This window comes from Vespa velutina, chromosome 4, assembly GCF_912470025.1.
Source record: "Vespa velutina chromosome 4, iVesVel2.1, whole genome shotgun sequence".
In the NCBI taxonomy this organism is placed as follows: domain Eukaryota; kingdom Metazoa; phylum Arthropoda; class Insecta; order Hymenoptera; family Vespidae; genus Vespa; species Vespa velutina.
In genome coordinates, this window is record NC_062191.1 from 7935949 (window position 1) to 7960590 (window position 24642).

Sequence of the window (24642 nt, forward strand, 5' to 3'; positions counted from 1 at the left end):
GAATTATAACAAGTATGACATGTATTTTTTACTCGACGTATATCAGAAATGTAACGACGTTAAATCAAATTTTATTTTTCATTTACATTCGATTCTGATATTAATTCGAATATATATATATATATATATATATATATATTTTCTTTTTTTTATTTATTTATTTTTTTTATATATATTTTTTTTTTAAGTAGATCGTTCTTATAATCGCGATCGCAATGAACTCACGTAAATATCAATGATATCAAATAATATTAACGAAAATATCAAAAACATTCTGTATACATGACATATGAATCAATGAATCATATCTATCCTACGTATTCGATCAATGAGATTAATGACTATATTCAAAAAAAAGTATGTCACGATCTATCGAACAATAGATTATACTTCTCACGCTTCAATAAAAGTTTAAACGTAGTAATAACAAAAGATGAAGGAGAACTAGATTGAAATATGAAATAAACATCGAGATAACGAAGCTGATGAAAGAAACGTAATACGATATAAATCTATTAGGGGGACCGGAAAGTAATGTCGTTTCTGCGCATGTCGATATTTGATTATGATTAAAAATAAAAACTTGTTAAAACTTTATTCGTTTGAATTTAATTTAAGAAAGCGACATTACTTTCCGGTCCCTCTAATATTTCAAAAAACAATTGATTTCTTACAACAAATATTAACATTTCTTACAACAAAATCCACATGATTCACAAATATTTATTATAGAATGTCTAGGATAATTAAGAAAGAAAAAAGAAACAAGCAAACAAGCGAACGAACGAATAAATTTATTTGAAATAATAGATCCGTTGCTTCCAAGAAACAATGGCAGTGTAAAAATGATCAGAATGCTAATGTAAATTGCAAAAAAAGGTATTAATGACTACATTACGCACTGAATCCTTGAGTAAAGGATGGAAAAAAAGAAAAATAAAAAAAAGATAGGAAGAAAGAAAGAAAGAAAGGAAGAAAGAAAGAAAGAAAGAAAGAAAGAAAGAGACACGAAAAAAGTCGACACTGACTTAGGCTAACAACGCAAAGCGGAAAGTTGGCCTCAGTGAAGCAAGGCCTTCGCTTCACACTACAGACAAGGTACTAGTGAAGAAAAGAAATAGAGTTAGCGTCGATTCGTGTCGTTCTATTGGCCCGTGCCAAGGATACGTCGAAAAATTTCTTCTCCTTCCTTCTATTCTATCTTTCTCTTTCTCTCTCTCTCTCTCTCTATCTTTCTTAGATGACTCTCATTTTCACATGATTGTATTGAAATCACTCTGTTAAACAATGCATTACGCAACCCAACCGACACTCTCAGTTAACGTCCAATCGACTTTAGTGCAAAGAAGATAGTACGATATGATTTTCAAGGAATAAGAAAAAGACAAATAGATAAAAGACAACAAATACGACGATATTACACGCGTATTTGCTTCCGTTAAACGTTACTACAGCAACTTCGCAGTACTATCAATCGTTTAAAGCTACGATCCTTATCTAACAATTTACTAAATCATGGTATAATTATTTTCCATCGTTAATCGGTCTACGTACGTTGATTCGTACAATCGAGTCATTAGATTGAAAACAATGTTTCGATCGCAATACGATATGAAAACGAGAAGGAAAACTGAAGTTATGCTAATCGACTATTTGATGCATTATACCGTCCATTTTCACGGTCCTATAAAATGGAATATTTTATTGAAAGAATGAAAAAAAAAAAAAAAAAGAAAAATAAAAAGTCATATGTAGTCGAATGCAACGTGGGAGTAAAGCTTTCCATGCTCCTACATAGTGTTAGCACGATGCACGTGTGTATATGTATGTATCAGAGGGAGAGGAAGAGAGATGTATGCATTTCGAGTTTGCGTAGCTATGGTGCTGTTCGCCATACATACTAAATACCGTAAGTAACGTGCACACGTCTTCAGCACACATCTCACGTTGCCTTTATCGATATGTGACTATATCTATGACTACGATCCTTCCTCTTTTCTATTACGGTCACGAGGCAACCTTTCACGGTTGTTAGAACCGTAACAATACGAGTAACTTTTAAACTTTTTTCGAAGAAGAGAAAATCGATCGATCGACGAAAATTCTGAATGTTTTATTCCATCGGTAACTTCCCGATTTATAAAATGATTTACGAATGAAAAATGTTTATGGATCACGACGTGAAAATTTGTTTACATATATTATACGTAGCAACGTGATCGATGTTTTATGAATATTAAGAAAAAATTTTGATTCAGAAGAGTATCGTAAAAAATATGAAAGTATATATATATATATGGAAAAACAATTAATTAATTTTCATGTTATTAATTAATCAAAATTGAAATTTTAATTTTCAAAAGGATACTTTTCTCTTATATAATATATTCTAAATTATCCGTAAAGATTGATGTCTTCATACATAGAAAATATATAATTATACTTAAAACTAAATTCATTCGCTTGTTATCAATTTTATTGGAAGATACGTCTTTTTTTTTTCTTTTTTTTTTTTTTTTTTTTGACATATATCCTTTAAATTATTCAATAATTCGTATCACAAAATATACGTAAAATATAAATAAATTTAAAAACAATTCAAACAATTATTAATTTTGCTGAAAATATTCTTTCTTATCGCATATTTTTTATAACGTTCAAAAAGATTCAAGCTCGTCGAAAATATTTCTATTCCAATTTCTATTTCTATTCATCGGATCGATATCAAATAAGGAAGACAAAGTCATTTTAATTGTTTCACAATGAAGTCTTGAATGAAAGTGGATTCTAAGTGGTGATGCTGTTATGTCGTCGGACATTGACATTGATGATAAAAGCATACGTAAAAGCCTTTTATTTTTTCTTCTTTTCAAATCGATCCCATGTAATGGAACACCACGAAAGTGGTTTCTACATTGATATACCGCAGTGTGTATCAGCGTACGTGCAAAACGATCGAGTACATATACATGTTTAATAAAAAACGTGATACGGAAACATACAATATATCTCGTGAATGCAAATCATCGCTTTCACGACCGCGAAAATTCGTTCGCGTTTGGAAATCGTTCGAAAATCGATCAATTTATTTACTCTGAGCGAATAAAAAATGATAATTAAAAAATAAAAAGAAAAAAAAAAAAAAAAAAACAAAAACGATTTCGTTCGGGAAATCAAAAATGACGAAAGCAGCACGTCAACATTACGTTTGCTTTTATTGTCGGGCCAATGCTCGGACAATGAAACACTTTCACGAAAGGCGACGAGCTAAGAAAATCCATGTAATGATTAATATTTATAAGACTCTTCTATGTTCATTCAAATAAGTACGTCGAAAAACGCGTTAGAATTCTTGTTTATCTCTCTCTCTCTCCCCCCCCCTCTCTCTCTCTCTCTCTCTCTCTCTTTCTTCACTAGAAAAGCAAGAGATAATGAGAAATACAACTTTAAAAATAGAATTACTTTATCAATGGCGTTACACGTGTATAGATATTTATATACAGAGTGTACAAATAAACTTAATGATCTTCTCTTAATGAAAAAAAAAAAAAAAAAAAAAAAAAAAAACAATAAATAAATAAATAATCGAATCTTTTCATCAGTCAATCGTAAGTTTCTACTTTTTAGAATTCTAACTATTTACAGAAAATTCGTTGAATCAAAAAGAAAAAAAAAAAAAAAAAAGAAAAAAGAAAAAGATCCAGTTCTTTTGAGTGATAAAATTATATTAAATGAATCTCTTGCAAATATTTTTTACTCGTTAAAAAAAAGAAAAGAAAAAAAAAAAAAAAAGAAAAAATAGGAAAAGAAAAAGAAATTATTTGCCATTAACAGAGCCAATCTTGATAGTTTTGATTTATACACACCCCGTATGCTATATTCGCGGTTAGTTCGAAAGTGAAGACTTGAATGGCAAACGAGACTTTTCCCTGGATCGATCACGAGATTCGAAGCGACAAGAGGCACGGCTTTAAACGCTACGATGAATCTTTTCCTTCTAGAACAAAGTCGAGAGAACGTGGAAGCGTTTACTCGATCTTCATGCAAGGACATTGCCGTCTGGGTTGGGTATACTTAACGAGCAGTTAAAGGAGATAATATTCATAAGAAGCTGGTGCGAGGTAGTCATTAAAGAAGAATATACCTGTTACTTTTGCCACTGTTTTCCTGCCTTTGATACGAACTGATTTTAAATCGTTATGAAAGCAAATACATCATTTGTTAAGTTTAACAATGCAAATTATTAGGTAAGACGAGGAATGAAGAATGCCTTTCAAGAAATTTCAAACTTCGAATTTTTAAATGAATAATAGGAAAGGAAGTTTCGAAAATTACATAAAATGATACTCGTTCAATGTATCGTATTAATATAAAAAAAAAAAATAATGATCGTCAAATTATCATGATATATCGAATAGAATAGATACGACTGAAATCTACATAATATTAATATGAAATTACTAACTAAATTTACGAATGAGGTAAGACAAGTAGAATTAATAATTCGATTAATATAAAAAGAAATTTCCTTTCAAAATGTAAAAACAGAGAAAGATCTATCTTCCTCTTACGTTCTTTCTCTCTCTCTCTTTCTCTCTCTCTCCCTCTCTCTCTCTCTCTCTCTCCCTCTCTCTCTCTCTCTCTCTCTCTCTCTCTCTCTCTTTCTTCCATCTTCTACTAAATTTCCCCTCGATGAGTCCTTCCATTATCGACAATTGAATTTCTACAGAATTCACGAATCCGGAATTAAATTATAATGATATTGTAGTTTTAACTGACGAAAGTGGATCGATATGTGAAAGAAGGAAAAAAAGAAAGAAATAAGAGGAACATTAGAAAAGGGTGAAAGAAAAATGCTATAGAAACTGATACCTTTATCTCGAACACGTCCGTCTACTTACGTGGTTGAAAGTAAGGAAGGGATAAAAACAGTGGATGAAATATTACGGGGACGAAGTTGAAACTAATTTGGTGGAGTGCGCGAGTGAGTTGTGTACCTTATGAAACATGATTGCCCCAGGACGCAAGAACGCCGACAGATAATAAGTAACTGCGTAAGAGAGTAGAGAGAAAGAGAGAGAGAGAGAGAGAGAGAGAGAGAGGGAGAGAGAAAGAGTGAAAGAGAGGGAAAGACTTTATCGAGGCTAACGTTGAAAGAAAGCTGGTAATATTTCTCGTAAGTTAACGAAATCGTCCGCGGAAACGTTGAAACATTCAATTACAACAGTCAGGCAATGTCATTCGCGTAATGAGAACTATTCATATACCTATAGCGTTGAGTGGGAGGGATTAACTACATTCAATCTTTTATCATGAAACTAAACCACTGTTACTTGTTCTCTTCCCATGTCTCGAAACTTGTCGAAATTACAAAATTCACGGCCGTTCCATAACGGCCGTGATACGAGAACTCTAAAGACAATAAGTGGAACACCTGGGCTAACTCGAAACTCATAAATATAGGTAAGAGTTATTGGCTAATATATGTTAATAGAACTCTCTCTCTCTCTCTCTTTCTCTCTCTCTCTCTCTCTCTCTCTCTTTCTTTCTTTTTCTTTCTCTTTCTGTTAGTTTGTTAAACTCGAACGAAATTACGTACGAAAACTTCAACATATTTCATTTGTATTTACGAACAACTAATTTATAATGTAATCAGTCCGCGTGAAAAAAATCTTTTGTCTTAATTTAACTCGATTTTTAATGAAATTGTTACGAACATTCATGAATTATAATCTGAGAATTTTAATTTCTACGCGTGAACACATATTTTACAGTATGTATATCAATTCTTATTTCAAAAATATAATTTAATATTCCAATCAAATGTATAAGATATTTTTACATTTGTATTAATAAAAGGAAAAAATAAAAAAAAGAAAAGATCGATTTATGAATCGACGTGTACATTTACTATGTCAATTAGCTCGATGGTAACCTTTGAAATTAACTAACGATATAACGTCAGAAAAAAATATTAATCAAAGTTCTAAACCATCAAAATAATGTAATTATGTTCAATAAATCATTTCAAAGATTTTTATTCTTATTCTTCTTTCTTTTCTTTATATTAATCCTTTTGAGCTTCTTTCTTATAATAAAAAAAAAGAGAAAATCTCCATAAAATAAAACATAAATAAACAAAACAAAAAAAAGAAAAAGAAAAAAAAAAAAAGAAAAAAGTTCGAAGAAAAGCAAGAAGGTGTAGGTATTCGCGTGTAGTTGCGTGTAGCACGTGCCTCTAAACGACTTCACAGAAGTAGAAAAGAGGGGCTGCGATTGCGAGCAAGAGAGAAAAAGAAAGAAAGAGAGAGAGAGAGAGATAGACATAGACATAGAGATAGAGAGAGAGAGAGAGAGAGAGTGAGAGAAAGATATTGTAGGCAGGGAGTAAAAAGAGGAGGTTCGCAGGAGAGCTTTTGCCCGGAACGAAAGCATCGTTGGTGGGAGATGGATATAAGCCCATCGGTTGAGAATAATGCTATCAGTGACTTCGTGCTCTCTCGCATAAAATAACCTAAGATTATTACTTTTTGTTCTTTTGTGAAGGAAACATCATGTTCAAGGTACGAATAATTTCATTATCTCTTTCTTTCTCTGTCTCTCTCTCTCTCTCTCTCTCTCTCTCTCTCTCTCTCTCTCTCTCTCTCTCTCTCTCTCTCTCTTTATCTCTCTTTTTCTATCTTAATCGTTTTCATAGAAAATAATTTTCAACTGTAATAATAATTAATCCTATCACACGAATTAACATTATATCTATTTATTTTTTTATAGACAAATACTTGATCGTTTACTATCATAATAATATACTCTATTATATCCTTTTCTTTTTTTTTTGAAAATACGTTTCTCTATTTTTATCTCGCTTTGTTTCTTTCCTTTTGCAAATTTTGACTATGTACCATTACGTTAATGTGCCCGCATGTGAATGACAAAAGATGTCAATTATTCTAAGACAGAAATCCTCGTTTTGTTTTTGCCTGTAGTCATTTTGACCCTTCTGCTCTACTGATACACACACACACACACACACACACACACACAGACATACTTCGTCCTTTATCTTTATCTGTTTCTTTATCTCTCTCTCTTTCTCTCTCTCTCTCTCTCTCTCTCTCTCTCTCTCTCTCTCTCTCTCTTTCTCATACGAATTCTACTAGATATATGTTTTTTCATTCCCTCTCTTTTTTTTTCTACACCGCGTCTTATTTCACTTTACCATTCCAATAAATTCTATTCGAAAAAAATAATATAAAATCAGATATCCTTTCTTCTATGATTTCATTTTTTATATATATGTTAAAAAAAAAATTCGTTTAATATATCATAATTAATTCTACACTTTTACCAGTTTCTTTTCAATAACTCTTGAAATAGAATTTCGAATAGGAATTTTCATTATTTCTTTACAAACTTCACTTTTCTATATACATATACATACTTATGTGCATAGATAAATACATATATATGTCTACACATAGACACATAATACATGTGAATATATGCTCCCTTTTGTGGCATGAAAATGTAAATAAGAAAGAATAATATGATACGAGAAAAAAATAAAGAAAGAGAAAAATGTTAGAAGATACTTTAACCATTAGAATTTCAAACGAATAGTCACAAGAAATTCTATAAAATCTTTCTCACCGATATTTCTTCTCGTTTGCTTTTTGATTGTACATATATGTTTACGTAGATAACAACAATTATATTACGGAAAAAAGAAAAAAAAAAAAGGAAAAAAAAATAAAAAAAGGTCCAAACAATAAATCTCTTCCGTTAATCAAAAAAAATGCAAGATCCTCGTTGTTCTTAGAAAATTGTGACAGGAAATTTTCTACGATTTTCCAGAGGACCCAATGAAAAGAACAAATAGAACGGTTGTTCAAACTTCTCCAAACTTATATCAAACTTTGTGCTTAATTAAAGTGTATCAATGACGTAGAACGGATATGAAATTAAATCTCTTTTTTTCTTGTAGTTCGACTGCTTTTCCTTTTGTATCATCTGTTTGATAAAAAAATAGGAAGTGATAGATAAATAGATAGATATGGAGAGAGAGAGAGAGAGAGAGAGAGAGAGAGAGAGAGAAAAAGAAGAAATATAAAGAAACGCAATCTCATCTGAAAGTGAGAAAATATATTTTATTCTCTCAAAAGAACATATAAAGAAGTTTCTTTACCGAAAGATTTATACGAATCCATAAGAAACGTGATGAGTCAAAAGAGGAAATGGATAAATTGATGCCTTCGAAAATAAAGTTCTCAAGAAGAGAATTTTTCATACATATTTCAAAGTAGACTCCGAAGAGATATTCTGAAATTTATGAAACTCTTCTCTTCCGTTGTTAGCTTCCAATATACATCATTTACCGTGTATTTACGGATCTCTTTCATGGATCGATAAATATCATATCTTTGATCACTTGCAGAAAGAAAAAGACAACCATCTTCTTATGAAGATTCCTAGATTGATTAAAAAAGTAATAATAATAATAATAATAATAATAGAACTATAAATGTATATATATATATATATATATATATATATATATATATATACATAATATATAATATAAAAAAAAATGCATTTATAAAGATCTTTTACATTTTTTTCATGTAGAAATGGAAAACGTTTGAATATCTTTTCAAAAAAAAAAGAAAGAAAACTAAAAGGAAAAAGTAATAATCCACTCATAAGAGAGGCATATGTCTATGTGTACAAAAATATATTCATAATATATCTATAATATATATAGGTTAACATTTTTTTTCGTACGGAAAATGGATGAATCTTCTTTCAAATATATACATAATATATCGTAAATAAATATATAATATCTGTACAAGTAATATAAACTATATATTTTTATTATAGTTTCTATAGTTTTGTTCGAGCGGAAATATCAGATAAATGAATTTTTTTCCTAATAAAAATCAAAGGAAAAGAAACAAGAAAGATATAATGAATATATAGAAATAATGAACAAGAAAGAAAGAATAACACGTATGTGCGTAATATACGACAAATAAATTCACAACAAATGTATAGAAATATTTGAATTTTTTTTTTTTTTCTATCATTAAATGACGGACAAATAAATAATTATTTTCGAGAGAAAATTTAAGAAAAAAAAAAAGGAAAAAACAAAAAATGGAGACGAATTTTCGATCGTATTATTTTTCTCTTTTCATTTTAGATTTTGTACCTGCTCTGTGCCATCTTCGCGTGGTGCGAAGGAATTCTCGTGAGTGGTTACAACGGAGCCGATCACACAGTTTCTTACGCTGATTACGAAGGCCTCAACGCGGGATATGCGGGATCTTCGGATTACGAGGGACACGCCGTTCTGCCGACGATCGCAGTTCCGGTGCACGCAGTCTCGGCCGCACCGTTACACGCCGATTCATCCTTCGATCATACTTTCCATTCCTACAAGCAGCATCACGCCGACAAGGACCACGATTATTACGTAAATTTCTTTTATTTTTATTCATCATGATACTCCATCTATATCCGTCGATTAATATTATCAATTTGCATAATTAAAATCATAATAGTCATATATCTCATATATACGTCGAAAAGATTTTTCTATGTAACATTTATAAATCTTCATTGAAATTATTCAATTTTGATTTATATACTTTACCAATATCGGTATTGTATTTTTCGCAAAAATTACGAATTCATTATTTAGAAATTTCATTATTTTTAATTAGAATCTCTTTGATTTCGTTCTTCCAGACAGGTATATATATATATATATATATATATATATATATATATATATATATGTAATTTCACTTTTAATGTGTTTTAACTTAAAAAAAAAGAGAGGAACAAAAAAGTCATTGAATAATTTGTAATCGAATTTGAAATTGAGTCGAACTATAAAAAAATACACATAATCCTTATTATATAATAAAATCACGTTTACAAAATCAACATAAACTCAAACAGTAATACAAAAATATTGCAAAAATTGAAATTTTAAAATATGACACATTTCATTGTTTTCTCTCTCTCTCTCTCTCTCTATTATCTATCTTCCTTGTAATCTCTCTCTCTCTCTCTCTCTCTCTCTCTCTCTCTTTCTCTCTTTCTCTCTCTCTCTTCTCTGTCTCTCTATGTAACAAATGAAGCAAAGAATCACCTTTTTATAACATTTGCGTGTCGTCTGTATGCTCTTTTAAAAAGCGCGTTTTCACATATGTTAAATAGAGATTCCTCAGTGTGTCACCAAAAGAACACACATAGAGAGTGAGAGACTGGGCAGGCTGACTCTCTTGTTTTGTAACTCCTTCCGTGCTGCATCTCATTTCTAATGTCGACGTTCCGCGACGCCCATTGTCGTCGCTTTCTCGCGATGTTAATTGAATACCAGTAGCGAAATATCGTCCCAACGTTGGCGAACGATCGTCTTGAGAGTAACACGCGATGCTACGGCTTTTTCTGTTATATAGACTTCTTATATACATTGAAAAATATCGTAGAAACTTTTCCCACGACATTTTCATTCATTCATTCATCATTTTTCCTTCTTTAAAACCGTTCGTTCTCATTGTATTAATTTCACTTAAAAGATTATATCAGTCGAAGGTGAATGTTGAAATTAAAATTACGAAGTTCTAGGTTAAATTTAAATATTTAATTAATTAATTACGATTAATTGATATTGCATTACAGAAATTTCAGAAATGAAATTGACTAAATCAATATTCGTTGACTTGTTCATTGAAATTTAAAATCAATGAGTGATTGATAAGAATTATTAAAAAAAAAAAAAAAAAAAAAAAATTAAGAACAAAAATTCATTCATTATTTAACGTAGTAGATATCGATAATCTTCAAGACTGATAACATACGCTAAATAATGTTAGTATAAAAGTTTAAAATCGGGGAAAAATCAATCGTTTGATCTATCGAATTATTGGCGCACCCAGTGCAACAACATTACGTTCTTACGCAAACACGTTTTGTTTCAGTCGCACCCTAAATACACCTTCAACTATGGTGTACACGATCCACACACCGGCGACGTTAAGACGCAACACGAGGTCCGTGACGGTGATGTAGTTCACGGTTCTTATAGCGTGAACGAGCCTGATGGAAGCGTAAGAATCGTTGAATATACCGCAGATGATCACAATGGATTCAACGCGATAGTGAAGAAGGTTGGACCAGCGATTCATCCAAAACCTGTACCAATCGCCAAATACGTTTCTTCGCCAGCTTATTACAATCACTATGACTAGGAAAACTGATTATTTTTAGATGATTAATTAAGAGAATGTTTATTTAATTTTAATCAGTCCGCAACGTCCTGAACAACATTATTATCTTCTATCTCTTTCTCTCTCTCTCTCTCTCTCTCTCTCTCTCTCTCTCTCTCTCTTTTTCTCTTTCTTTTTCTATTTCTCTTTCCCTTCTTTATGTACCTCAATTCGCGCCAAATATTTAAACGGGCGTCCGCCATATTGACTACTCGAGTAGAGTTCTCCTCGTGTAAAGTTGTAAACGTACGAGCGTTTAACTATCCGTCCATCGGAAAGATCATAAAGATCTTTCGAAACGTACTTTTCTTACCTCGAATAAATATTTAATAATATTTATATAGAAATACAAAATCATCTTTATTGTCATTTTCTACTCATCGAATATGAAAAAAAAAAAAAAAATTATTTTAAATTAATACGACTATTATTCGATATCTCGATCGAAAATTTGAAAATGTTATCTAATCTTATTTCCTTTGAAAATAATTTTACATAATTTTTTTCTTCATATAAACTTGACTCCGATAATCGACGATTGAAATAATATATCTAAATAAATTTAATATGTTAACATGAAAGTATATTAATTCCTAATGAATGTATGAAAATATATCTCACAGAAATAAGTAATGATATTCGATGAGATTAGTATAATGATAAGAAAGAAAGAAAAAAAGAAAAAAAAAAAAAAAAATAATAAAAACAAAAAATTACGAAGATGCGATTTTTCCAATTGAATTCTAAAAAGCGTTAGGTCATTAACTTCTTCCCCGAGAATACTCGTTTATTTTTCGCTCTCGTGTACATTTGTATCGTATTTCAACAGATCGATAGAATCGACAAAGTCTTCAACACATAAAAGTACCTTATTTCGAGATAGAAAAGTCATCTCTTTCCTCACGAAAGAATTCCCTTCAGAGAAGAGATTTTGATTTCGTTATTCAAGTGGAATAAAGCTGAAATCGAAGAGATCCAACGCCGTAGGAACTTTGAACAAATCTAGCGTGAAACCGAAGAGAGTTTGCATCATAGATAAGAAGATGAGAAGGTATATACATATACAGAGACACATGGTATATAGATATAAGTTTATAAAAGCTGAAACAAGATTTCTAAATAGAGAAACAACCTTGAATAAAATTTACTATGATAAACGTTAAAAAAAAAAAAAAAAAAAAAAAAAAAAAAAAATATCTAATCTCCGAAAGCCGTTAAATTAATAGCTGAATGACGTAATGTAAATACAATTGCATATTACTCAATAAAATATTTAAATTCTATTTGAAAACCTATCCTTCGGTATTAAAAAAAAAAAAAAAAAAAAAAAAAAACCCTAACTTCTTTTTATTTTTTAACGTCGTACAGTAACTTTTGAAAAGGTATGAATGAGAATTTGATGTTTCACTTTCAATTTTTTTTTTTTTTTTTTTTTTTTTTACTAATCCTCAAAATGAGAAAAAGATTATTATAAGCATAGATTCATTTTATACATATCACTTTCAAAATGATATTCTTCGTACGATTATTACAAGTCGATAAATAAAATCCTACAGTAAAGTAGAAACGGTTGCTCAACTCGTATGATTTTTATCTCTCGCTCATCGTGTGAATAATGAATCATAATCATTTCTTGTAAATGATAATGAAAAGGAAAGAGAAAACTTTCGCTTTCGTTTGAAATCATCATATTTCGTAGTATCATCTTTAATTGTTCATCTTCGTCCGGAAAGTTAATTAAAAATTTATACACCGAAGAAGAAAGTTTCAGCGATGTTTCAAAGTTAATCAGAATTTTATTACAGGAAGAAAAATTACAATTGAATTAATATCTCGATTGAAATAGAATTTATTATCGTTTAATGGATTAATTGAAGTTAATTGATGTTTGATTTCAATTATTATTTGAGGTCCTATATTATCATAGAGAGTGACTCGATAATCGCTGATACCTTTTGACAAAATAAATAAAAATTGTAAAATAAAATTTTTTTTTCTCCTTTTTATATTTAGCGAAAAAAAATCGACTATAAATATTAATCGAAAACGTGTACATCTAAGACAATCAAATATAGACTATATCTCGTTTACAAATATTTGATAATAGCTCATTGATACTATTAAGTAATCAAGATTATATATATGTAATACTAACACTACTTGTAAACAAAATATGATGTCTATTAAGATTCGTTTAATGATAGCTGACTTACTATAAACCTGTACTGCATTAATATTTAGAGTCGATTTTCTTGAAAATAAAATCATATATGAAAGAAAATGTATTCTATAATTCTCTGAAAAAGAATCAATCTTTTCCTAATTGTATTATAATTAATGGTTTCACACTGTATACATTTTTTGATTCAAATTAGATTAGTAAAAAAAAACCATTAATCTGATATAGAAAGCTAATTAGAAAACAGAAACTTTTTACATGTAGTAAATAAAATTTTTAATTAAATTGCATTTCCAAAATTTTCTATATATTTATAAGAATTCTCTAAATAATAAAATAATATACGTATATATATGTATGAAATTTATCTCTATTTTATATATAATTTTGATTTTACTTTTATCCTTATTTTATTTTATTATTACTATCATAAACCCGAACGATAGGCACGTTGCTATAACAGACATATAAAAATAAAAGAGATGAAGAAATTTTTTTCAGTTTTGCCAATTTCTTTTTTGATTCTTTTACAACATCCGTAATATAACTCTTCGCGTGACGAATCACGTTACGTGACACACCAATACCTATCCATTGCATTTCGTATATGATGTATGTATTTATCATATCAGTTCTATGTGTAATATTTTACGAAAAGTATCAAATCTTACGGGCACATTTATTTTTTGTTCTATTAAAAAAAATAATCGAAGAATAGAGTGAGAAAAAAAAGATGAAAATTAATGACTCGTTATGAAGACCAAAAAATTAGAAACATTAAGATTATTCAATCTTTATACTTCGACAGTTTTTAGTCGCATAATACAAATCACTCTAATCATTTCCATAGTGAAACAATATACGTTTTTTGTTTGGAATAATTTCATTCTAGTGAGCATACACAGAGAAAAGAATATATTATATAATCTGTTATAACATTTCATGGTCGAAACTAACCGAATAAAATTCATGTACGATACTCAATCCTCTCAAGGTTATTATATTTAATTAATGTAATATAAAATATAATTATCTTCCAGATCTATACGCGAAAAAATTCGATAACGTAATAAAGAAAAATGATGATTCTCCGTTAAATGAATGAAAATAATTAGAACGATCATGTTTATCTTTTATATAAAAATATTTTATAAAAAAAACTATTATATTTCACCAATGTAACTACATTCAAATCTGAACTTTACTTGAATAATATGACCTAAAACATTTGACAACTAAATCGTTTTACGCACGAATGTTTCAAATTGATCAAAACCAAGGTCAACCATCGAACATTCCCTTTAAGAGATGCAAAGTACATCGAAGGGAATGTTTTAAGGATGTTTCCCCCCCCCTCTCTCTCTCTCTCCCTCTCTCTCTCTTTCTCGCTAATTCTCTCATTGCGTTTCCCTTTTCAAGAAAAAAAAAAAAAAAAAGAAATCTTGGTTCCTTATTTATCGAACCTCAACGTTACGTATTAGATTTATAGGCTAAAAAGAAACGTGATTACAATTTTTTCTCTTTCTAAGACACTTTCGGCAACCTTCGTTTTGTCAAAAAAAAAAAAAAAAAAAAAAAAAAAAGAAAAAAAAAAATGGAACGTATGTCACGAAAAGAGAGTGACCTTGGTTCTTATACAATTACCATCGTTACAAGAGGTTGAGAGAAACCGTTAGGGGGTCCAGACGAAGTCCAACTATAAAGGAGCTGATCAGTGTTCCAGATTTATCGTTCACCATTCGACAATCAACTAGTGAACAACAACATATTATCAAAGGTAAGCCTTCACGAATATTCATTGACATATCTTTTCCTCTTATATTATTAGATTTACAATTTAATTCAACTTATTTCTATGAAAATTGTGTTCTTTGAGTATTAAAAGAATAGATCCGATGCCAAAGATTTAAATATTCTTCTTAATGATTTCCTAAATCTTTTGAAATCTTCCTCGAAACATCCAACAAATTGCAAAATTTTAGAATATATCTCAATTTATAAATATACCATTATCCAATGATATACACTAAGATCTTAATTTATTAATCATTCCTTCCAGATGTTTTTTGCACTCGGTCTAGTTCTATTGGCTATGAATTGTGATGCCGTTTTGATTAGATACGGACATGAAGGATACGGAGATTATGAAGGACACGATGGTTACAAAGGATATGAAACAGCAGTCTCACGTTCGGCTGTTATCACTCCTGTTCTTAGTAAATTGATCTATGGTGTACCAACTTATGTACAAAATTATGGACCATACGATCATAACGAAAGATATGTAAGTATTCGTACAATAAAATAAAAATGAAAATAAAATGAACATTAATACGTTCGAATATTCGTTTTTTACTTTAGGCTTATCCAAAATATTCTTTCAAATATGGTGTCCATGATCCCCATACTGGTGACGTTAAAAAACAAGAGGAAGTTCGTGATGGTGATGTGGTTAAGGGTTCTTACAGTTTAAACGAACCTGATGGTACAATTCGTGTGGTCGATTATACATCTGACCCACACAATGGATTCAACGCTATTGTCAAAAAAATCGGACAAGCTGTACATCCTACGCCACTCGTCAAGTATATTGCCCCTGAATACGGATATGAAAAGCATTACTAAATGGATATAACGTGGATTTCGATTGTCTACTTCGGAATCGATGAAATTGATTAAAGATTATTAATGATTTCGATAATATATATACGTGTACATAATACCTGTTAAATTACTTAGGATAAATTGATGCATTTAAGATAAATAATAAAGCAAACAATAGATAGACATTATAAGCGATTTTTATTCTTATTATCTAGAAAAAAATTGTTGAAATAATTCAAGATCAATTAATTCGATAGCTCGATAAATGGTGTAACCTTGATAGTTGAGATAAAGTTTGAAAATCTATACTATAAAATTTACCGTAATTAAATATTATTTCTATTATAAATAGATGATACGAGAAATTGATTAATTTAGATAATAAATTTATAAAGAAAATAATGAGAAAGATATAGTATTTAAATATTTAGTACTCACCGCCGCCTTGTTGAACATTTTTCTTGCTATAATACTAGTACTCTCGAACATATCCTTGCCAGGTCCTGAAGCAAAACACATTTCTTGTTTCCCTGGACAAGTGTAATGCTCGGTACAATTCAACCCGGAAAATTCGCACTTTGGACCGCGAATGTTTGGTGAAACATCGCCTAAATTTGTAGAAGCGAATGTAGCGACAAAAGGACCCTAAATAAGTAAATACAAATAAGATATATATTATAAAAAAAAGTATTTATATCCATCATAAATTAGGTACTTTGATCTAATCATTATTATCATAGATTGACTCATAAATATATATCTTTATAATTAAGAATTTATAATTATTAACTTCTTATAATTTTATTATAATAAAAAATAAACTCCTTTCAATTTTATCATAATAAAATTTGAAAATAATTGTAATAAAATTGTATTACAATAAAATAAATTCCATTAGAATTTATTTTTGTAATAAAAAATTATAATAATTTGTATAAAATTATTACATAAAATTACGACTTATAGGTATTTATAAATCAATATATAGATTTATAAAGATCTTTGAAGAGTCCTAAGTCATGTTAAATTTCTCACCTTGCCGATCATAGCATTTTTATTCATCATTTTTTCAAAAAGTATCGAAGCATAACCCACATTATCACTCGATACTAAATGATTAGTATTGTTCATACTTGTTGGATGAACAGCAAACCAATTGATGACACCCAACGGTTGGTTATCAGCACCGATAAACTGTAGCTGCGTCATCGTTTTATCTACATTATAATCGTATCTGTAAAGCAGTACATGTAAGACGTTAATTCACAAGGTCTTGATGACATCATATGTCGGTTTGTAAACAGGCTAATGGTTATAGAAGATAACTATAAAAGATTCTATTCGAATATTTTCATTTAAAAAATATGCAAATAAAATGTTAATAGAATACAAGACAATGTAAATGTCTTTCACAAACGTTGAACGAATATTTTTATTTGAAGTATCAACTGTTTTTCTTTTTTAATTTTAAAACATTGTCTTAACAGTATAAAACTCATGTTAAAGAAATTGTCACGTACTTATCCCTTTCAGCCTTTGGATTATTGAGATAAGCTAATGGACTTCTGTTCATATTGGCGTCCAAAATTTCTCCTTGCGTAATGAAAATTCTTCCAGGTACAACATTGTCGTGAGCACGTTTAATACTCTATTAAAAAACAAAAATAATATATTAACAAATATTTTCAAATGTACATTTAAATCGTACGTATTACAAACGTAATTCAAAGATCGTTCTATCGTTAACGAGTAAGTATAAAATTGACGAATTCAATTAATATTCATTGAAGATCAATATCAAAATCAAGATCGTTCATTGACACTTCGTGATTTTAAAATATAAAGATTTTATTCAACGATAAACGAATGTCACATACTCTTGTTATTCCGTTTACAATGGCATTGAAACTTTCCTTGACGAAACCATACGTGGTAAGGTCAAAGAGTACGTCCATCATGAAGCCACCTGGACTGGAATGCGTATGCGTACTGCTGATCATCACGTTTCTTTCCGTATACAAATTTCCATATAGTGGCTTCAGTTTACGCAGTACCTAAAATAGAAAAAGAATTATACCTTCGTAACTAAATATAAATATAATCTCACGAAGATAACGTCATTTTAAAATTAATCTTTCTGAGAACGTACCGCCTTTCGAACCTCATTTCCAATCATGGAACTATCAACACTGACGAAAACAAACCTCTCCTCGCCATCGTCGATGATGTACGTACGTGAGAAGGTTCGAAGATGTATTCCTGATCCTTTTTGATCCATCTTTGCATATCCCATCTAAAAAAAAAAAAAAAAAAAAAAAAAAAGAGAGAAAAAAAACCAAAGGAATGAATCGAAAACTAAACCTAACGATATTAATGTTCGCATATTTCATCTATAACCATAAATAGATTGAGAAATGTTTAGAATAAGAATTGAACAAAACAATTGAAATGCATTAATAAACGAATATGAAACAAAAACTATTCTAATAGATTTTCTTTTTTTTAATTTAACTATTGCATATGAATTACATACAATTTTACGATTAACATTTCTGTACAAAATTATTTTATTGTTAACAAAATTTCCAACGAAAAACTTTTTAAAAATGAAGTAAACGAATCTTTTCATTCACGGCATGAGGTCATCATAAAAAATGTGCTATGCAAAAAATCTGAGAAAATAAATCGAAAATATCTTTTTATATAGAATTATTACAAAAAAAAAGAAACAAACAACTATGTATGTAATAAATATTTTTCAAAGAAATCATGGACACTTACAAATACAACTTCTGCAACGGGTCCGGTGGAATCGGCTATGCCAACTCCGATGCTGTACGATGCTAGACAGCTCGGAGATAGGATAAATATAAATAAGACGATCCATAGTGCGGATAAATCATGAAATCGTAAGCGATTCGTATCCATTCAGCTTACTGTACTTCTTGGCTTTTCAAACTGAAATGAAATTATCAATTAGGGAAATTAATCGATTGAAATTATCTGTTTAAATTTGGAACTGATATATCCATTGAAAGACTTTCAATATCTTTTTAATATTTTGATCCATTCTAAACGGCTTGTTTAATATATTTTTTTATTTTTTTATTTTTTTATTTTTTTTTTTTTTTTTTTTTTTTTTTTTTTTTTTTTTTTTTTTTTTTTAATCTGGAATAAGAGTTTATGATCTTTATACAGTTAAAAAAAACTAACTACTTTAATTCTTTGAGACAAATTATCATTATATCTAGATGCCTAAGTCACAAACACGAAGAAAATATCTAAACTTTCACTTTTACTAAATAAATATATAAGAATTTTTACAAATATTTACTCTCTCTCTCTCTCTCTCTCTCTCTCTCTCTTCTTCCCCCCCCCTCTCTCCCTCTCTCTTTCTCTTTCTCTTTGATAGATAACGAGATGGTATGTATTATATGTTTAAATTGCAAATATGAAAATTCGTAATGTAGTAATAATGCTGCAAATAATAATAAACTTAAGTGTTATGAATTAATTTAAAATACTAAGAATCTAAATGTCTAAACGTTTGTTTTAACGGGTAATGCATTATTTTAATAATTTATAAAAACCTATCTCTTGTCTCTTATCTTTTATCTTTAAAAAAAATTTAACTCTTATCTTTTATTAGGACTACCTTTAATTTTTTTTTTTTTTTTCCTTTTATAAATTGCCATTCGACGCGACCTTATGTGACTTAAAATGAATCACTACCGCAGACACTATCTCGATTGAAAAGATAAATAATCTTTTTTTTTTTTCTATCAATAATAGATTTCATGCTCTATCTATCTCTTTCTCGTATAAAAACTAAATATATGAAATGTATAAAAGTAAATATATTTATATATTATTAAATATATAAATATATTTACTTTTATAATATATTTTGTTTCATTCCTTCGATTAATATAAAAATGTTTATTTAATTAAACGACGTTTTATAATCTCACGTTTTAAATATTTTCACAATACGAAATAAAATAATCGATTTTCAATTGAATCAAAAATTCAATTATTTAAAATTTTTCTTATGGAACATCCTGTAGTTTTTTAATTAATTCGATATTTTAAACAATTATCTATAAAAAAAAAAAAATTATCAAACGTATGTATAAAACTATTGTATTGCATTGTATTGACAAAAGTTAACATAACGCTCGTCAGGAATTACAAGATATGTCATAAATATTAATTGTACAGTAATCAACTGAGCATGAAAAATATAATAGAAATCAAATTGAAAGACAAAAGCGTTGCATAACATTATTACTTCTTTACAAATTAAAAATTCAAAACAATAAACTATAAGCTTATATGATATAATAATAATAATTATTATTATTATTATTATTATTATTATATAATTTCTTATATTCAATTCTTTTTTCAAACGATAAAGAAAATGAATTAAAACGAATTCAGACGAAATATTAAAAATATTAAAGATATAGAAAATTATTCGGTTGATAATTAGAGAAAAAAAAAAAAAAAAAGAACATAATTTCTGATATTACCGATCCAATATGAGAAAAGGAATAAAAAAATTAAGAATATATCATCCGAAAAATAAAAACAATATCATTGATCCAATGCAATATTGTTAACGCTATAATTATAAGATTACTTACTCCGAGAAAGATCCAAGTCGAACAGAGAGATCTTTCGATTGCAAAATTTCATATATATACATATACATATACATATATATATATATATATATATATATATATATAATACTTGAAAGATGGTTTCACCGATAAACCAATTAAATTGTAGCTTTCACTTTAACTTAAAACCGCGCAAATTTGCTTTAATTCCTTATTATTATATTGTCGTATAATTTCGATGCACGTAATAATAAAATTCTGAGATTCATTAGTAAACACCATACAAAGAATAGCAATTGCGTAACAATTCCTTTTTTATTTACTAGAGTACGTACTTACCTATATAGAGACACAGAAAAAAATTAAGATAACTCACCATCCTTTTATTGGCCAATTCAAAGTCAATATTCTTCTCGTCCAATCAGTTAAGATTATTCTCGAAATCCGTTTGTTGAGAAATATGACAAAATAACAATTGAATCAATAATAGGATGAATCACATTCGAAGTCACTTAAACTTTGACGATACAGACCGTACGAAGCGATGTCAAAGTATCAGATACATGAACACGAGTTGATCGTAATAGTCTTTTCTAACTGCTCATGAACGACACTCCTTCGTGAGTGTCAAACGTTGCCCGACTCACATACCGTGATGCGTATCGAGAAGGGGAAACGGAAACAATTCTATGGTTATTCTCTTCCCTCCCCGCCACTTTTCTATTTCTACTCACTTAGTGACCTCTATGGTTTTATCCTTTTTCTTTCCTGCCTCTCTTTCTCTTTCTAACTAACGATTGTCGACAGTTACATATCTGTCTACATCCATTTCCTTCTCTCTCTCTTTATTTCGTTCTTTCGTTATCTCTCTCTCTCTCTCTCTCTCTCTCTCTCTCTTTCTCTCTCTATTTCGTTCTTTCGCTACCTCACTTTCTTTCTCTTTCTCTCTCTCTCTCTGTCTCTGTCTCTGTCTCTCTTCTTCTTTCTTTCTCTTTCTCTCTCTGGTTCTTTCTCTCTTTCTCTTTCTTTCTCTTTCTCTCTCTGGCTCTTTCTCTCTTTCTCTTTCTTTCTTTCTCTCTATCTCTTTCTTTCTCTGTCTCTATCTCTCTTTCTGTTTCTCTCTCTATCTCTTTCTCTCCTTATGTCTCTCTCTCTCTCTCTCTCTTTCTCTCACTCTCCTTCTCTCTCTTGCCTCTTCTTCGAAACAAGCTAGAGGAGAAAATTCTCGACCACGTGAGTCAAGCGACAGGTGGTCCATTTTCGTTCGAGGATATGATTGGTCGAAATGATCTTTCCTTGCATCTTTAATATAATTGGCCACTAGGTCAAGTAGCCGAAGAATTTTTAAAGGCAGTATTTCGAATCTACGAACTCAGGTTTACGTCTGACAAATTTATGCTTAACTTGTATATGCATATATTACATAAATCAAAATAAATAAATAAATAAATAAATAAAAATGAATAAATATATTTTTTAAGGTCGATTAAATTTTTTAATAATTTTGATAAAAAAATATTTAGAAAAAAAGGTGAACGTTTCCGAAATTTCTTTACGTCACGTAGAAAAATACATCTAAATTATATTATATTCAAATATATCTACATACTAAGATTTATATTAATCATTTTTAATTAATAAGAAATGTTCGTGTGAGTTTAACAATAAAATTTTCCATTAAGATGTTAAATTAAAAAATCGATTTCAAATTTTGATAACAAGTCATAATCAAAAAGAGAAAAAGAACTTTCATTGAAATTAAAAATATCTAATCCATATTTATGGCGTACGATATAATTAAAGTAACTTAAAATAAGAAACATTGATCAATCGTGGAATGCTAGGTTAGGTTGGTTTAAAAAGTATTTTTACGGTATGATTAATATTTCTGCATAAAGCTTATTTTATTTGAGATGTGTCAGAACGATATACTATAATAAGCGTGACAAACGTTTAAGTTTCTTCTAATTTCATTTCATATCTATTCCAAACTTAGAATTAATGCCAAGATAATGTATAATTTACGGCTATCGCAAAAAATCACATACAAAGTCGCATACATTTATATTATTTTTACATTTAATTAAATGTTAATACAATGTAAAATATAAGAGATAGGCGACTCGATAAAGAAGAAAATAAAATATATAATCGCTTAATTTGTTTGCCTTCATCTATTCATACAAGATTATATTCGTTGTATCTTAGAACATAAAGCATTAACTCAGCATTAAATCTATACAGTAGATATATTCCGAGAAGACTACCCAAGAACATCTTAACGACGGCTAATTAATTCAATTTAACAACAAGCAATTAATTTCGCTCTACTAGCAACATTTGCTTGTACCAGTGAAGCGAACTAATGAAGGTATGGACTATTACTTGGAAAATATCTTCAAGCTGCTATTTCCTCTATTAACCGAGTTAATAAAACTCAATGTTTTATTTTAAATTGTAATTGATAATTACAAAAAATATTATATATAAAAAAAATAATGAAGTATATGAAACTTCATCGAAACTACATTTACACAAATCTCTTTGTTTTGGATCGTTCAATTCAGAATAAAGCGGTTCCTGAGAACATTTAAAGCCGATAGATTGAAAGAAAATAAATCGCATGCATATTACACCATCTTATTTTACAAATATCTCTGATCTTATCGGAAGAGAGAATGTAATATTTATTGTTATTATTTTATAGAGATTGCAATTTGTCAAGATACGAAAGTTATAATAATTTTTTTTTTTTTTTTTTTAATGGAAATTGATATTTTAAGTATAAGAAAAGTTATAGAAAATATCGATAATACAATATCAAAACTATCAAAAATGCAAGGAACACTTATAGGATATCTTTTCATCGATATTTTATCAATTATTAAATAACTACCATAAATATTGCTTTTTCTATTCAAAACCTAATGACTTCTATTTCTACTTGAAACATTTGTTTATAAAATCAATAGGATCAGAGATATTTGGCTATATGATGATTTAAATGAGACACCCGCTATATATATATATATATATATATAGTTCCATTATACATATTAATTAAATATATATCTTCTATTCGTTCTTTCACGTGTGCGTATTAATTAAATAATGTATATGTATAGAATCATTTTGATTACTCGTTACGAGAAGAGAAATATACTTTTATTTTATACGTTCGTAAATTTTTTTTTATTTCAATCAATTACTTTACGAGTGAATCGTAATTAGATTGAAATAAAAAAATATATATATATAAAAATAAAAAATACATAAATAAAATAAAATAAAATATTTTTTTAAATCTGTTATTACTTACCAAAAATTTATGAGAACACTGAGTATCGATAGAAATCATTGGCATGATTTTACTAGTTTAATTTGACTTCGGGAATAATTTAGGAAATATCAACAATTTTGTAAACGTTGCATTAAAAGGTTACACGATTTTTCTTTCATTAAATCGTTACACGATTCATCGTCCTTAACTAATGCCAAGATCCATCACATATTTGATTCTCTTCTCCCTTTAATCTTCCTCCTTTCCATTAATTTTACTAAAAGGAAAAATACGACAAAAAATATAAATAAAATCAAAATTTATAAATATTACTGAGACAATTTGTTTACGTAGACATCATTGGATTTAAAGGGAATATTTCGATTATTACAATTCGAGAATCGAAATCATTGTTATCGATATTATTTACTGCAGGCTCTATTCTCAGAGGCTTTATTCTATAACTTATTTGTAGTGTTACGCATGTTTACGATTTGAATGATAAAAATACACATACGTTTCTGACACATAATTCTTGAACGTAAATGTATTATATTTGGAATCGAGAACATTAACGCTTCACGTTACATTAATTTACATTTGATAAAGTCGAAACACTTATGTATTATAATAATATCGATTAAAGAAAAAACAAAAAAATATAAAAAAATAATA

At 28.9% G+C, this 24642-nt stretch overlaps 3 protein-coding genes across 4 annotated transcripts in view; 2 read left to right on the plus strand and 1 right to left on the minus strand.

Annotated features, from left to right (window-relative positions):
* The window catches only part of LOC124948424 (neutral ceramidase), a 35512-nt gene extending 13968 nt beyond the window's left edge, over positions 1 to 21544 (minus strand). The window contains exons 1-7 of one of the 2 annotated variants that reach the window (XM_047492022.1): positions 21064 to 21544; positions 18841 to 19017; positions 18209 to 18352; positions 17937 to 18113; positions 17580 to 17707; positions 17095 to 17293; positions 16498 to 16704 (exon numbers count right to left, since the gene is read on the minus strand). In XM_047492022.1, coding sequence (XP_047347978.1) covers positions 16498 to 16704; positions 17095 to 17293; positions 17580 to 17707; positions 17937 to 18113; positions 18209 to 18352; positions 18841 to 18987 — 1002 coding nt within the window. In that variant the 5' untranslated portion in view covers positions 18988 to 19017; positions 21064 to 21544. Of the gene's footprint in view, positions 1 to 16497; positions 16705 to 17094; positions 17294 to 17579; positions 17708 to 17936; positions 18114 to 18208; positions 18353 to 18840; positions 19018 to 20708; positions 20806 to 21063 lie in introns of those variants that run through there. The other variant, XM_047492023.1, reaches the window with a different exon arrangement.
* Positions 6406 to 12611, plus strand: LOC124948425 (cuticle protein 19-like). The gene is made up of 3 exons (XM_047492024.1): positions 6406 to 6563; positions 9200 to 9472; positions 10989 to 12611. The coding sequence occupies exons 1-3, from the start codon at positions 6555 to 6557 to the stop codon at positions 11256 to 11258; spliced, it is 552 nt and encodes a 183-aa protein (XP_047347980.1). The 5' UTR covers positions 6406 to 6554; the 3' UTR covers positions 11259 to 12611.
* On the plus strand, positions 15085 to 16415 carry LOC124948426 (cuticle protein 19-like). The gene is made up of 3 exons (XM_047492025.1): positions 15085 to 15232; positions 15515 to 15739; positions 15817 to 16415. Exons 2-3 carry the CDS (start codon positions 15515 to 15517, stop codon positions 16078 to 16080), a joined length of 489 nt encoding a protein of 162 aa, XP_047347981.1. The 5' UTR covers positions 15085 to 15232; the 3' UTR covers positions 16081 to 16415.
* Positions 21545 to 24642: the final 3098 nt, after the last annotated feature.

What these genes read in the sequence shown, in the direction of transcription:
- LOC124948425 (XM_047492024.1), top strand. An exon ending in ACAAGGACCACGATTATTAC is followed by an intron (nt 9,473 to 10,988) that starts GTAAATTTCTTT and finishes GTTTTGTTTCAG; the next exon opens with TCGCACCCTAAATACACCTT.
- LOC124948426 (XM_047492025.1), top strand. Translation starts at nt 15,515, where the DNA reads ATGTTTTTTGCACTCGGTCTAGTTCTATTGGCTATGAATTGTGATGCC. An exon ending in ACGATCATAACGAAAGATAT is followed by an intron (nt 15,740 to 15,816) that starts GTAAGTATTCGT and finishes TTTTTACTTTAG; the next exon opens with GCTTATCCAAAATATTCTTT.